Source organism: Sturnira hondurensis, unplaced genomic scaffold, assembly GCF_014824575.4.
Source record: "Sturnira hondurensis isolate 20B ecotype Veracruz unplaced genomic scaffold, ASM1482457v3 Scaffold0020579, whole genome shotgun sequence".
In the NCBI taxonomy this organism is placed as follows: Eukaryota; Metazoa; Chordata; class Mammalia; order Chiroptera; family Phyllostomidae; genus Sturnira; species Sturnira hondurensis.
The window spans coordinates 2,861,426-2,877,946 of record NW_028093210.1 but is presented as its reverse complement, the minus strand read 5'-3'; the positions used below and the strand labels follow the sequence as shown (position 1 = coordinate 2,877,946).

The 16,521-nt window shown below is 39.7% G+C and overlaps 1 protein-coding gene across 2 annotated transcripts in view; it reads left to right on the top strand.

Moving 5' to 3' along the window:
• The window catches only part of CREBBP (CREB binding lysine acetyltransferase), a 145,042-nt gene that overhangs the window by 41,621 nt on the left and 86,900 nt on the right, over positions 1–16,521 (top strand). For both annotated transcript variants that reach the window (XM_037029955.1, XM_037029954.1), the window contains exon 3: positions 15,648–15,824. In XM_037029955.1, the coding sequence (XP_036885850.1) occupies positions 15,648–15,824 (177 nt within the window). The remainder of the gene's footprint in view (positions 1–15,647; positions 15,825–16,521) is intronic.

The following is a 16,521-nucleotide window of genomic DNA, read 5'->3' as shown; positions in this document are numbered from 1 at the left end:
TCATGTTTTTATGCAGAAGTATGTTGCTTAATTTTCAAATAATTGGGGATTTTGCAAATATTATTTTATTAAACATTTTAATTCCATTGTGGTCAGAGAACATGCTCTGTTTGATGTTTGTCCTTTGAAATTTATGGAAACTTATTTTGTGGCCCAGCACGTGGTCTGTCTTGATGAATGTTCTACATGTGTTCAAAAAGAATGTGCATCCTATAGTTGTAAGGTGTAGCATTTTGTAAACATCAGGACCAGTTGATTGATTGTATTCATATTGGTTATGTCCTTATCTTTTTTGTCTCTTATCAGTTATTGAGAGAGAAGTATTAAAATATCTGAGTATAATTATAGATTTGTCGATTTTTCCTTTAGTCAGAATGAGATCTGACTACTTATTTCATGTGTTTTGAAGCTCTTTCATTGGGTGAATATACATTTTGGACTATTATGCTTCTTGATGAATAGAGCCTTTTTCATTTTAAATGTACCTTTATTTCTATTAATATTCTTTGCCTTGAAATCTACTTTGTCTCATTAACCTAGCCACTTCCACTTTCTTATGACTAATATTTACAAATAATATCTTTGTACCCTCTTGTCTGTGTCTTTAAAGTGTGTCTCTTGTAAAGAACATATAGTTGGAACTTGTTTTTAATTCTGACAATCTTGTCTTTTTAAAAATTTTATTTTTCAATTACACTTCACTTTCAGTATTATTTTGTATTAGTTTCAGGTGTGCTACATAGTGGTTAGACAATCATGTTCTTTACAAAGTGGTCCTTCACTATAATCTTAGTCTTTTAATTTATATATTTACATTGAATATTGGTATAGGAGTAGTTGAATTCAGGTCTCCTCATCTTGCTACTTGTTTGCTATTTGTCCTTCTGTGTTTTGTTTCTTTCCTGCCCTTCTTTGGAAGACTCATTCATGTCAGTTGTTTGTTTCACTCATGGTTGGTCATTTAAGTATTTGATTCCTGCTTATGGGTCATACTTTCCTGCCTCTTGCATGTTCAGTCACTTTTGACTTTGTAGTGAAGTGAACATGGTGGTTATGTTGTTGAATATGAATTTTGCTTTTCTTCCTTTACAGAGTTTTGGGTTTTATTCTAGCAGACATTTGACTCACAGATTAGTTTGATCCTTTCAAGCCTTATTTTTAAACTTTCTAAAGGCAGATCTTGAGGAGCCTTGCTTCTTAGGCATGGTCTTTGTAGGGGTCTTAGTTTAATTTCTGGGATGTTTAGGAAGGTCTCGAACCTTTGATTGGTCAGAATTTCCATGTCTCCAGCACTGTGCTCCCTCTGAAATCTATTCAGTATGCAATTCCTTAGTAGTAGCTGACCACAGGTTCTCTTAAGCCTTTTCTTACACTCTTCTCTGGGCCTGCTCTCTGTTGCCTATGGATCTTTGGATTTTGTTACTTGCTGCCTGTGGTTTTTTGGTTGGGGAAACTTGTCTAATCTGAACAAACAATTTACAGCGGTGTGGGGTCTGCTGCTGAGAGCCTGACCCTCAGGCTTCCCCTTGTGTGGCAGGGAACAGCCCACATAACAAGGAAATTTAGAAACATCATTGTACCTAAGCTTTAAAGTCACCATGTAGGTGGTTTTTAACTTAGCAGGTGAAGAGCTTAATGCTCAGAAATCAAGTATTTTATGTAGGGTTGCAGTTGGGAGATGGCTGCCCAGTATTTACAACCCAGGGTCTGTCTGAATCCTCTGCTCTTCCCATTCCTCTTGGGTGCTTTTCCATCTGTACAAACATCTCAGGGACCATTCCGAAACCCAGCCATTAACCTCTAAAGTCTAAGACTTTAGCATAGATTTGGGTAGTGCTTCTTAAAGTTTAATAACTCACCTGGGGATCTTGTTAAGATGCGGATTTTGATTTGGGAGGTCTTGAGGGTGGGGTGATGTGTGAGCTTTTCTAGCCAGCTCTGGGAGGAGCTAGTGTTATGAATGTGCTTTCCAGGCTCTGGGAGAGATCTCTGTCTTGATGGTGTGAAGTTAAGTTAGGGTATATGATTGTGGCAGTTGGTGATTGGGTATGTCACACTTTAAAAATTATCTGTTACTTCCTTTATTGTTTAATGTATAACGTTAGGAAGTGTTAAAGACCGTGGCTGGTGTGGCTCAGTGGATTGAGCATTGGCCTGTGAACTAAAGGGTCACAGGTTCGATTCCCAGTCATGGCACTTGCCTGGGTTGCAGGCCAGGTCCCCAATAGGTGCACGTGAGAGGCAACTACACATTGATACTTCTCTCTCTTTTTCTCCCTCCCTTCCTCTCTCTCTAAAAATAAATAAAATCTTTTTTTTAAAAGTTAGGAAGTATTAAACCTAACATTCTTCATGTAAATGGGTCCAAAGCATAACTTCAAGGGTTGACTTCTGTAAAATGTTTCTGTTAGAAAGATTTACACTTGCTGTAGATAGTAATTTGCTGTTCATCTGTCACCAAGTTAGAACATTTAGGGTTTTTATGTTGATCCCATTTAATACTTTTAGCATTTTTTTCAGAATTACATGATGACTATAACATAAAATTTCAGTATGATCCTGTAATGAGCAATGACAATAATTACTTTATTTAGTCTTCCTGAGTTTATAATAAGAGAAGAGTAGGCAAGGGGTGACATTTCTTAGGTGCCCATTGTACTGGGCACTGTGCTAGGTTCTCTGGTACATGATCTCACTTCATCTCATGTTTAATAATCTTGTGGGATACATGCCATATCCGTTTTACATACAGAATAAAGTATTCTGAACCACTTTGGAAATTATTTGAGATGATGCCTATTAGAAAGTGGCAGGCTCTGACTTACAACCCATTTGCATCTGACTTCAAAGTCTATTTTTTCAGCTGCCCCATTTTGTCTGTAATATAGTGGGGAATTCAAAATATGGTGGGGAAGTATATTACCTAATTTTCTATGTATGGATCAGGTTTTACCCCCATCTACAAAATTTATAAAGAAAGATAACTCCAATAACTGTAAAAAAGATTAGTGGAAAGATTCACTAATCTAATTTCTCAGGAGTATTTTTCATCGTACAAAAGGATCTAGAAATACACTCATGTATAGAGTGAACTATCCCTATGTTCTGATTGGGCTGTGGCTCTCAGTTTGAAATAGTAATCCAGCCAAGCTTTGCAAGGACCCATAAAGAAGTCCACTTTTCTGGCTAGTGAAAATGTGTTTCCCTACATGCAGGAGGCCACCAGCATAATTATAATTTCTTTAAATGTGTTTTTTTTAATCATCACCTGAGGACACTTTTTCATTGCTTTTAGAGAGACAGGAAGGGAGAGAGAAACATCGATGTGAACCTTGCAGCCTTTTGGTACACAGAACAGTGCTCCAACCACCTGAGCCATCCCACCAAGAGCAGTTTTTTTCCATTTTTAAGATTGACTTTTTATTTTTTACAACAGTCTTAGATTTACAGAAAAAATGAAAGATATTACAGAAGATTCTCACATTTCCCTGCCACCCCCACACCCCCATCTACACATAGGTATCTCTATTACTACATTTGTTACAATTAATAAAATAATATTGATACATTATCATTAACTGAAATCTATATGCAGGAAGTGAGCACCTATCATGTATGTTCTACTGAGGCAAATGTCCAGAATGATCTAAATAGTATTTGATGAGATACAAGAATTGAATGTTGTTGACCTTTTCTGCTTAGGAGGTGCAGTGGATTGTATAGTTATCAGAGGATTGTAATTCAAAGCAGTAATTCTGTATATATACACTTGTGCATATTATATGTTTAAGGATAAGAATGTGGCAAATTGGTTTGTGGCTTTTGAAAAATAGTGCATGATCTGAAGTAACATTATTGTAGTGGTTGCTTTGTTATTTACCAAATGGAAACTTTATGCCCTCAGTGAGCCTTAGTTTTCATTTTATGTTTCTCTGCCAACTGTATGAAGAATGAACTGGAAAACAAGATATTTTAAATCCTTTCTAGAACAAGGCAAGAGATAGATAATACTGGGAAATCCCAGTTTCTGGTGTGTTATTGTAGAAAATCTATTCACTTTAGAGAATCCTGTCTGATTATAGAGGTTTTTGAGAGATCTCAAAGCGACCTCAAGATTGCATAGTCCTTTGTGGTTTTCAGAGTGTTTTCCTATGTGCTATCCCATTTCAGTCAGAAACAGGAAGTCCAAGCAGCCCTGTGCACAGGCTTTCAGGCGTGTATGATTTCAGTGGTGAGCAGCCATACTGATGGGAGGGGTGGGGGGAGGGAAGCATTGGGGCATAGAGATAAAGGACAGACTGAGAGTATGTTTTCTCCCCTGAAAACTTTGCCCATTTTGCTTGGAGATTTACTGTAGAATAGGAGGTGCTGGCCAGCTTGGCAGTTGTACTCTCAAAGTTGTCAGGGTGTGGCTGCATCTAGATGTGCTACTGCTGCTTTGGGTTCATTGAAGGAAAGGTGTGCAGAGGTGGGAGTAGCCAAAGAAGACTGGAGGCTCTGACTGTCAGAGGGAATCTGTCAGGATCTGATTGGAGAGATCATTGCAGCTTTCCTTCCTATCTGTTGACATTTTGAATGATGCTCTTAATGAGATAGTCCTTCCTTACCTTTTATGAGTGATCAGCAGCATTAATAACCAGTGTACTCCTGTTCTCTCCAGTCTTGATGTTCATTTTAATTAATACCTTAATGCTATCAATTAACTCCCAGCCAGATGTCTGGCCATCAGGTTCTGTTGTTGCAGATATTTGATTAGAGGTGGACTTTAAAACTGCAAGAATAACTTCTCTACACTTAGTGGATACCCAAACCCCTTCTGAGGTGTCTTGTCATTCATGGAGAGGATGCAGAACAGTAGCTGCCACAGTGAATATTACTGTTAGTTATTTAGCCTACCTCTCAGGGCCCAGCTGAGGCTTGACCTCTTGAACCATTTGTTTGCTCTCTGGGCCAGGACTCATCTACCTTTTTGGACTGCATTTAGCAGTGGGTATCAGTGCTACCTGCTGACAGCACACATCCACTTTCCTTGTAGCATGTGTCTCCTACCTTAGACTAGGGAGGATGTGGCCCTGTGTACTGTGGACCTCCACCACCCCATAGTATTCCTGCATTACCAGTATGGATGGACATTACCTTATTCCTCCATTGCCTCCTCTGTTTCATCACTTCTCTAGTGGATGGTAAATCCATAAAGGAGGAACAGGAGACCTGTCCTGCAGAAGGTTTAGAGCAAAGGCTTAGTTTATCGAGTGACTTATTTTTAAAGCTCAGATCTGTATTCCATTGTGCTTTAGCTGAGTTGCAGTATAAATTAAAATTTGTCTTTATAAGATTTTTCTTGTGCGTTTCCCTTTTTTCTTGTATTTCCCCTTTTCTCTTTTTAGAAAACATTTATTTTTAAAGAGAGGGAAAGGGAGGGGGGAGAGAGTGAGAGAGAGAGAGAGAGAGAGAAACTTCAATGTAAGAGAGAAGCATCAGTTGGTTGCCTATCATACGCATCCCAGCCGGGACCAACCACACAATCCAGGAATGTGCTGTGATTGGGAATCAGCCGACCTTTTGCTTTGCAGGAAGACACCCAACCAACTGAGCCACGCCAGTCAGGGCTCTCTTGTTCTTTTATCATCTTTTCCTCTTTCTTCCTCTTTCTCCATGGCCACTGTGGGCTTGTGTTGGCTTTGCATTATTTGAAAGGAGTACTCAATCCTAAATAGGCTGCTTTTCTACCTAAAAAGATATTAAGACTTGGAAGAATTAAGAGAAGTGATCGACTTAAGTTTTATCACCATCACCTTGGATTATTTTGCCTTGACTTAGTAATATGTGTAACATACTCTGGGAAATGATGTGGAGGATGCAAAGCTGTGGAAAGCCTGGGCTCTGTGTGTTTTGGAGTACCTTACAAAATCCTTGGTCTCCTGAATAGGCCCCTGGCTACCCCACAGGCTCCTCACAGGGATTATTACTATGGTGAGGTCCTCTCTTTTTAGAGGATGGCTTTGTTGGCTTGAGCAGACTGAGTCCTCAATTGTTACTCACTGCAAATAGCTAGACCTCTCAAGAGTATAGACTTCAGGTGATTCAAGCACTGATTGTTTAAAATCAGAACCTTCATTGGATTTTAGGATTAGAAGGAACATTCAAGATCACCTAGAGGTAATCTAAATGCTTCATGTTCTATAGCTGAGGAGAACTACGACTTAGACGACAAGAGATTTGTCTCAGCCACACATCTGATTAATGGCAGAAACATTTTCCCCACAGACCTTAGTTCCATGCTTTTGTTTGTGAATTAATGCAGACTGCACCCTAGAGAGGTGATATATCTAACTATTGTGACCTTCTAAGTATGCCATTGGTGTTAGGATGCCGGTTTTGTTGCTGGAAGTTTCCGTAGCAATTGGCTGAATACAAATGAAGCCCAAGGCCTCAGGCCTCCAAGTGATCCCCAGACCTGTAACCTTCCCTGTAGGAGTTTCCTACCCTCTTTTCTAAGTCACATTCTGGTCACATATCATCCAAGTGAAATACCATGAGAGTTGCTGAGTACTTTCACCCATCTCCCAGCTGTGATTTATCAGTCTAGGGGGAATGTTCAGACATTGGGGTTATGTATTTCCCTGAACTCTCTAAAAGTTGACATCACTGTAAGAGTGGAGTCCAGTGAGAAGGGCTGAACATGTGCCCAGGGTCTCCAGCCTAGTTCTCTTATTGCGGGTGACACTGGACGACCAGGCAATGCCTTTGGCATTGTGATCTGTTGCGTATTTCTACTTACTCTTTATTTGCCAAGTCGAGGTACTGGAAGGATTCCAAGAGCAAGCGGGTGATAGCAGACAACTGAATACAGCCATGTGTCTTTCCATGAAAACTGCTTTTCTTGGCTTTCTCCCAACAATGGTAGGTTGCCAAGAGAAAATGTTTTTGGCTTTATGAATGATATGGCCATACTCTGGGTTAGTTCCGGCTCTTTATGTTATTGGAAAGAATGAATACTTCTGGCTCTTTAATTATTTGGCAAATTTTGTTCTTGGTGTACTAAATTGTGTTGTTTTTACAATCTTATATTAATTTTGTTGCTTTACATATATACCAAAGTGTGAAGAAAGATGCTAAAAACTTCAGGTTAATAAACTTGTCGAGTTAGGTTGAAGCCACATCTCAATTGGAACATTTGTTGCTATGTTGTGGCCCCTTAAAGTGGGAGTTGCACTAATTTCTGTTTTACAGGAATGTTCTTTCTTGTTTGATTCCTGTATATTTTTATTTAAATTTCAACCCATGAAGATTAGGCTAGGGTATTTTGATTATATATTGTTACTACTTTTGCTGTATTTTAAGTTCGAAATGAACATTTTAAGTATTTTTAAAGCTGGAAAACAATGTAGAGTGAATACTTGGAAATTATTGTGATCTAGTAAGACACTTTGAAAATAATTGTCTGTTAAAAGTGTTTCTGCAACTAGTAAATGATTGTTTTGTTACAGATTCATTTCATGTTCCTCTGAATTTGTCTCAGTCAAATGTTAGTAATTCAGATGGCCTCTTCCTCTGATCCTACCTGTTTGAACCACTCCCCACTATCACATGGCCTCTGGAAAATGTTCATTTATTTTATTGTCACTCTAAGCATACTTCTGGAAGAAATTCTATCTAGAAAGTGATTCTTCCCAAAACCAAATAATGATATCCTAGCCAACCTGTGTAGCACTTAGTGTTTGTCTATCAGTTACTGTTTGTCTATCAGTTACTCTTCTTGGTGCTTTACATAGGTGGAGTTTTATAATCCTCACACAACCCTCAGAGGAGGTGCTATTGTCTCCAATTTACAGGCAATGAAACCAAAATACAGAGAAGTTTAAGTAAATTGTCCAAAATCACACATTTAGCAAGTGGCAGAGCCACTCTCAGACCAGGCGGGCAAATATTCTAGGGGTCCACTCACTTAACCACAGCACTCAATGCCTGTCTGAATGAAATCTCTGTGCTCCAATAAAACTTTTGTTTGTTTTTTCAAAAACAGGCATTAATTCCTTGTCTTTGTGGACTGAGCCTATCTCTGCCGAGTGGTATCAAGTACCATGTGTGTACAGGTCTGGGTGTGTTTGGAGGAATCACAATTCTGCTTTACAAGGAGGTGACAAGCCTCATGGCAGGAGTCAGGGACTCTGGACTGGGGGGTGGGGATGTTCTTAGGCTTTGTTGACTACCTTTTTCTTGTCCATGAAGTGATATGTTTTAACCAGTACTCTCTGAGGCCCTTCCATCTGAAAATTTTGTCCTTTCCAATTGTCCCTACTAAGCTTATTTCTGAAGGTCATTTTTTGTTTGCTTTCTGTATGTTTTATGACCTGCATCAGTAGCGTCCCCCACAACACACACACATGCACACACACTCTCAGTACTTCCTGTAATTACTCTGCTCTGTGGTGTGGTTTTAAGTGTGTATCAAGGTGAGGCAAACTGAAGAATTCAGCTTAAAAAAAAAAACACTGTGTTTAGTGGTCTCATTGAAACCACATCAAACTCAGCATTTGTTGCCTCTTCAAGCCTTTCTGAAGGCCTGGCCAAATCTATGTAAAACTGTGAAGTGGAAGCATGTTTCTGGCTGTCTTTCTCCAGTCCTACAATCTACCCTTTGTCCTCCCGTTCCGGATATTCTCCTCTGGTCACACAGTGTATCCCCATTAGCTTTTAGCTCATAAATGGTTATGATCTGATCCTTTTTGTGACTGTGTGTTTCAAGAGACATTTGGAGATAATATTGGGGAGAGTTCATTTGTGAGAGTAGTTGTTTTTGTGAGTGGTGAATGTCTTTGGATTAAAGAGTATCTACGATATATGGCAGGGTTATGTGAGATCTGGGGAGAGGTCTTGCCCTTCCATAAGAGTTGAGAGAAGTAGCCGGGGTAGGGGGTTCCTTATCCAGAGGCAGGTGTTCTTAATCTTTAGGGGATCTTAGGACCCCCTCTTAAATGTAATAATGACCTTTTCTCTCGAAAATGCACATTACAAAATTTGGACAGGGATAACCACCTTCCTTCTCTCTCACACACAGGTGCACATGCACACACGAGTTTGCAATGGACTTCCCAGATAGTCCTTGGCCCGTAGCTCATCCTGGGACTATACTGCTGATAATGGGAGAGGAGCCACAACCTGTGGTGGCCCTAACTGCAAAGAAAGCATTTTTCTGTCCCCTCGTCCTACAAAGAAGCAAGAAATGGATGCTTGGCTTGCTACAATTGTAGAAACCTGTTTGGGGGAGAAACTTCCATTTTGATGATCTGTTATACCCTTTTAGTTTGCTCTAAACTTTTCAATATCAGTGTTATTTCTTCTTAAACCCTAGTTAGTTTTTTGGTTTTCAGTTTACTACTTTATTTTTTTATTACATTTTTTAACAGTCACTCCCTTTATAAAAAGTAATTTAGTAACACAGGTACATTGTAAATGATTCAAGCAACTTTCCATTTATGTTTGTTAGCTGACAAACTAGCTTTTTCTAAGACTTTTAAAAAAAATTATCAAGCTTACTGCCTTATTTGGTGAGGTAAGTTAGGTAAATAATAGAGATACCTCTGGGTTAATGAAAATAATCTTCCTGTTCTTTGGGAGCCCAGAGCTGGTTTTCTTATTAATGTATTGATAGCTTGTCATATCATGACACAAATTAAAAAATGAAAATATTTTTCCCACACACTAGGGGAAAGCAGAGGAAGCTGTTTGCAGTCATAGATGACCACTGAGGCTGATGGATCAGTATTTAAGCACACCAGTTGGGAACTCTTTGGGTTGGGTTTTGGCTGGGACCTTGCACCAAAGCCAAGGGTTTGTTGCCCCGGTGGATGTAGCATAGAAGACCTGTTTTACAGCTAGATGGGGCTCCCATATATGCAGTGATGGGACACAGAGCTACCATCATCCTGTCAAATCAACTCCAGGGCATATTGTGTTCAAGCTTTTAGAATGGACATACCACCTGCATGGCTGTCCACTCCATATCTGCTCATTCTAACTAGTAGGTGATATCCTTATGGCAGATATTGAGAAGATAGAAGGGAGACTGTTGCTCCTGCTTCTCCTAGTCCCATCTCCAAACGATGGTGACTCTCATTTGTGCTGGCTTAGTTAACTGGCCGACATTTCTTTGATTGCCTCTGTCCTCAGTGCCAGCGTAGGGGTTCCCAAGGACTGCCTGATACGTGGTCTCTTTGAGTATTCATTTATTTGGTTCCTTCTACAAATACTAAAGTACCCACTATGTGCTGGGGCCTATGGACACAGAGACATATATGTTCCAGGAAGGCAACTTGTATCCTGGTTTTGTATCCAAGACAGATTGAAGATGGATTGTCATTAAGTAGTATTATGGTAGATAATGCCATACAGCTGTGTGGTTTTTTGTGCTTTCCATAGTATATCTGTAGTACATGTCTTCACCAGAGCAGAAGGAGCAGCATCGTCTGTCCATCTTCTGTGGGTGGTTGTCACTCACCTACTTGCAGACAGCTCAGGACTTCAGCAGTTTTTGACTGAGCCAAGTGTCACTAAAATTTGATTTAGTTGCTGTCTTTGTTTTGGTAACAAAGGCTAATATAGTCCTTGTTTAGTTTTTTGCCAACTAATAAAGAGGTTTTCTAACTAGATCTCATGCTTTTGAGTCATGCTAAGTCTAGTACTTAATCCCTGTCCTTGAGTTGTGAGGGCAGGTGGGCCTCCAGATTTGGCACTAGTATTTTTTTCCCTTCTGATTTAGTTTGTTCTCTCCTTATAAACAGGGATTATAATATAGTGTCTTTATTCTCTTGTCGAAGTGATAGGCACAGACAGCAGACATATACTTGGTTTACAAGACTCCTCCCCCTCCCCATGGGAAAACATGGTAGACCTATAAGGCATTCCTTAATTTAAGTTTCATTATAGGAAAGCTTACCTTCTTAGGTATTTAATGTAATTAATTTTTCCTGTTTTCTGAAATTGAATTTAAACTAATGCTTAAAGGGGCTGTGGAAAAAAACAAAGTAAAAGGAAATTTTAACATGCATGGGTTATTGCAGAATAAGGCAGAAGATAAATATAGGCTTTAATTTGTTCATATTTTATATAAATTTTACCATCAATAGTTGCTTATTTCTGCTCTTCCGCTTTTTGGATTTTATTGAAAAGATTACATGGTGGTTCTTATGCAGCTTTAAACCAAATTCTGATAAACTTCAGTTGAAAATAAAGCCAAGTTTACTAAATTGTTATCAAATAACTATCTGGAAATTAGATGAAATATGTAGATTTTTACATCCTGAATTGACTATTTTGTTATGAGTATTGATGCTAAAAATATGTGTTAGTCTATATTTGAGAATGTTTGATCAAAGGACAATGGAAGTAGAACAGAAATTAAGAAATTGTAGAAGTCTCTAGAAGCTAATGGCTTTTACACATACTGCAGGCTAGGACTAGAGAACATCTTTCTGGTCCTACCAGGCTCTATCAGGAGACAGTTTGGAACGCAGGGTGGAAGGGCTACTGAGGAGCTAGGCAGCAGTGGCCTGTTGGAGGACCATCCTTTGGTCTCTGCCCTATTAATTCTAACAGGTTGACAGTGACCAGAGGGGAGGGGAGGGAATTCCAGGGGGAAAGGGAAAGGATTTGCAGGAACTACTATAAAGGACACATGGACAACAACTAAGGGGGATAGAAATGGGAGGGAGGTGGAGAGCACTGGGGCAGGGGCGGGCTGGGATGGGAGTAAAAAATAGAAAATTGTACTTGAACAACAATGAAATAATTTTTAAAAATTCTAACTCATTACAGAAAGGCTGGGAATGGCCCTGGACTGAGAGACCCTAGGCCTGACCTTAGAGTCTGACCTTTTGCAGGTAGCCTCTACTTGCTTTGGTTCTTCTCTGAGCTGTGTTTGTTGTTCTAGGCTGAGGAAAGGAAAATTTTCAGATTTTTTAAATGCATAGTTAGTCCCCTGTGAGCTAGACCTTCCTTACGTTCCTTACCTACCTGTCATCTGTTAGGTCATTAGATCTTTGGCTTTAACTGTATCTTGCTTCTTGCCCCATGAGGACTGAGACCATGTTGAGATAGTTTTCTTCACTATTGGATGGCCAAAAAGAAAAAGTGGAGAAAATTTCTGATGAAACCTATCAGTATTCCAAAGCAATCTGGACCACCTTAGTTCAGACAGTTAGTGCTTTACCCCAGAAGCTCATCAGGCAAGAAGTACCCAAGGGACCAGACAGATTGCACATTCACCCCATTTTTATCCTGGCAAGGTGATCGTATGAATGCTGTCAAAAATATTTACAAATTTTTTTAGAATCAGGTTTTTGGAAACATGTGGGGTGAACTTTGAGATCCACAGGATCCCTTTGGGAGTTCTTTGGTCTCTGAGTATTTATTTCCCTCTCTGCCCCAAAGGGGCAGCTACCTTGGGTGGGTGGTGTGGCTGAAAGGAAAGTTATCTCCTCTTCACTCTCCAGCCATCATCTACTTTGGTTCATTGATGTTCGAGACTTCCAAAGTGACCTGGATTTTCTTTGTCAAGTTGATGATTATGTAACAGGAGTGAACTCCATAACAAGAAGTAGGAAAATTGCCTGTGCACAGAGCCAGGCTTGGTGAACACAAGTATCACCCACTTTTTGTTCATGTTATTCCACTTTGCTTTTATGAAAGACCTATGATAGTATCTGTTTTCACTAACTGAAAGAAATTTGAAGAGGATTCATGCTTTTAATTTTTTTTAGATGGTGGAAATAGCACTTAGCAGCAAGCCAGCATACACACCAAGCAGCGAGGGTAACCCAGCTGAGCTCCTTCCCCAGGAGCCACACTCAGCGTCTTAGCGCCAGGCCATTGTAGTCTTGAACTGTGTCTGTGAGCTCTGGGGCTTTCTCTCTATTCATGTTGTTCATCTATTACAAAATGTGTCCTAAGGTATCAGAAAAGCCTAAGAGAGCTCTTGAGGAGGTTCAGTTTAGTGTAAAACTGGATATAATTAAGCATTTTGATTGTGGTGAAAATAAACACCTTTTGTATGCATTGATCTTGCCTGTGTCGCCATTTGTACTATTTACACATGCATGCAGAGACCCAGAACCTTGAAAGCTGCCTACATTACTGTTAGTTCTGCTAGTAGCAAAGGATGCTCTCTTTTAGTTGATACCCATTAACGGATAAAATGGAAAGCCTGTTGCTTGAGTGGATTGGTGAGTGTGCAAAGTGTGGTGTGTATTTATATGATTCTTAACTTTTACTATATGTTAGTGTTATTTTAGGTTTTATGTCTTATTTGGTATGTTATTTTGGGGGTCTGGTAATGCTAAACAATTTTTCTATATAAATTAATGATAATTTCTTCATTTTACACCATTTTTGGTTTATGAAAGGTTTCATAGGAATTCCACTTTCAGAAAGCAGGGGAAACCTGTAGTGGCTAACTGCAAGGATGAATTCAAGGAAGGGCGAATAGGTGCATGTGTCTTATGAATATGTGGTCCTAGTAAGGATATTTTAAAATGAAATTTAAGAAATGGAAATTATACCTACATTTTCCCCCAGATACTTGTGAGCCTCTGAGAAAGGTGTTTCAGCAGATTGATTCTATGCAATAAAACAAATTCTGAGAGAAGCATTGCTACATGAAGTTTATTTAGTGAATGTAATACTTTCTGAAAATAGAAAGTCTTGCTTCAGATCTGAGTTTCAGTTAACAACTGAAAGAACCTAGTTGAGACTCGGAAATGCCCTTTATATTAATAGTTTACTGAGCTACCATCTTGCCTTAGGTAATCAGGACTCAAAGTTGAGCCTAATTAGTGGTCTTTTTGAAAAATTTGTTTTTGTTTTCTTCAAGTTGAATTTGCATTTCAGTGGAATTTAATTTGTTTCTGTTTACTCAAAGCAAATAGGGCAAAAGTGGCAGCTAAGAATATGTTCACTTTCAAAAAGGTGAGAAATGGCCTGGGCTGATGTGGCTCAGTTGGTTGGAGTGTCATCCCATAAGCCAAAAAGTTGGGAGTTTCATTCCCAGTCGGGGCATTTATGAGAAGGCAACTAATCTATATTTCTCTCTCACATCTCTTTCCCCTCTCCCTGCTTCTCTCTCTAAAAGCAACAGGAAAAAATGTCTTTGAGTGAGGATTTTTTTTAAAGATAAGAAATGACAGCTGTAAGGGCTACATGTGGAAACGCCCCCACCCCCCCCCGTGTGTGTGAAAATGCACAGGCCAAGATCATTATACTAGTTTGGTTTTATTTGTGTTTTTATATGAACACAGCAGAAGAGGGTCAATTGTGTGGAGCATTGCTTTGTTTATGAAACAAATAAACAAATAGAATTGTTTAGAGCTGAAAGAATTTTAGAATTTTAGAGCTGAAAGAAATAATGCAATTTATCTTGTTCAAGACACTTGTCTTAGCAAATAGAAGGAAAATGTTAAGTTACCCAGTAGGAATGGGCTAGAGCGGCAGTCACCGTGTGAGGTGGGTGGAAAGAACTGAGCCAGGATGTCTTGAATGGGAACACCTTCTCCTAGGAGGTCTTCCCTGGGTGGACCCCTTCCTCCCAGGGCTTTTCTCTCTATTTATGTTGTTCATCCATTAACAAAATGTGTCCTAAGGTACCAGTTTTCAAACATCAAATGTAGGGAAGAAAGTGGAATGAGCAGTGTACAGCAGGTGGTATGTTAAAACTTTATGAAAGAGCAAAGAAAGCAGTAAGAAAACCCAGCTTCTTAACAATTGGTTTCTTTTCCTCTAGAGGAGGGAGGTGAGCATCAGGATTATCAATTTGGGATTTCCCAAATTCTCTCCTGTGGGGGTTGGAGCTGTGGTGTCCATAGGGAATTCAGCCTCGCTCAGTTGACTAGAAGGGAATCCTGACTCATATATTGGTTGCAGGCCCTTGCAGAGGCATAGGTGGGGGTTCCTTCTTCTTGTTCTTGCCTTAACTATTATACGTTTTATTTCACTAATTTAAAGAAATTCTTATGGAAAATTTCAAACTCATTTAATATTAGAGAGGATAGTATAACAACACCTCACAGGTGTCACCTATTGGGGAGTTACCAACAACATATGGCCAGTCCCTTGTCATCCAGGCTTTTTTTGTGTAAGTACCTCTTGCCTCACTAGGTTATTTTAAAGCAAATACCAGACATTGTATCATTTTTTTATTAGTGTTTCTACTGTGCATTTTGAACTAATGGAAAGTTAGTTTCAATCTTATGAGAGGGGAAGACATGACCCTGAAAGAAACTGTTTTCTTAGAGAGTAATTTAGATTAAGCTGAAGGAGCTCCCCCTCTGTCAGTGATTCTGGATGGTTTTTTTGAGGAGTATGGCTGAGGGTAAGGATGGGAATTGCTGGCTCTTGGGTGGCGTTTAGGAGAAGGAGACAATTGTAGCTGTTGAGAACAGCTTTATTAGTCTTCTGCCTTAGTGTGTAGCTGTTTGAGCAAGTTGCTCTGTTCGTAATTCTGACTGAACACTGAGAATGGACCTTTAATTTATAATTGATATGAGGCTTTCATAGGAAATAACACTTTGCTTCCCTGGGTCAAAGTGAGTATTTCTGAGGCCCTATTATATGTTTCTTGTTCAAATAGCTGATGTTACCTCTTTTTGTTTCAGATGGGAATGACTGGTAACACAAGTCCATTTGGACAACCCTTTAGTCAAACTGGAGGACAGCCGATGGGAGCCCCTGGAGTGAACCCCCAGTTACCCAGCAAACAGAATGTGGTCACTAGTTTGCCTCCCTTCCCTGCAGACATCAAGAATGCTTCAGTCACCAATGTGCCAAACATGGTAAGTTGCCCTTGACTCTCAGGTGCTTTGCTGTGTGGATTTTATTGTGCTGATAGTAAAGATCTGGGACTAAAAGTGTGCTGTAGGTGATAGGAAAATAACCTATACTTCTTATGAGTAGCTCTCACTGAGTGAGTTTACATTTTCTGACATGAGCTGGCAATCAGAGGGCGAGGTAGAGATGATTCAGCCAGTCCTCTCAGGCTCCCCTTTGTGCAGGGGTAGAGTTCATGGCTGTGAGTCACTGTACTTTTCTCCTCAGAGTCACCCTCTTGATTCAGTAGTAGAGCCAAGAGAATCCAAGAGACAGGTGTTTTGCACTTTCTGTTAGTGGTTAAGGCTGTTGGTAGAAGCCTGTCGATTTGTGTTGGTCAAACAAAAGACGTTCATCTTCTGAGGACTCTGCCATGTCTGTGAGATGTGGGTGTTGTGTCTGACTTGATAGATGGTTTCATGTGCCTTCATTCTCCCTAAGATTTCTCACCTATAAAATAGGGATTATCCTTGTAACCTCTTGGCCTAACTAACCAGGATATTATGGGAACGATGGTTCCTTTTCCACCACAGAATAGAATCTCCTTCAATTCCAAACAGTGAAGGGGGTGAGGTTTTTGTTTTGTTTTGTTTTTGTGTCAGACCTCACCCTCCTAGCTCTGGAGGCAGCAGTCTGCGTTGAGCACCCACATTCTCCCTAATC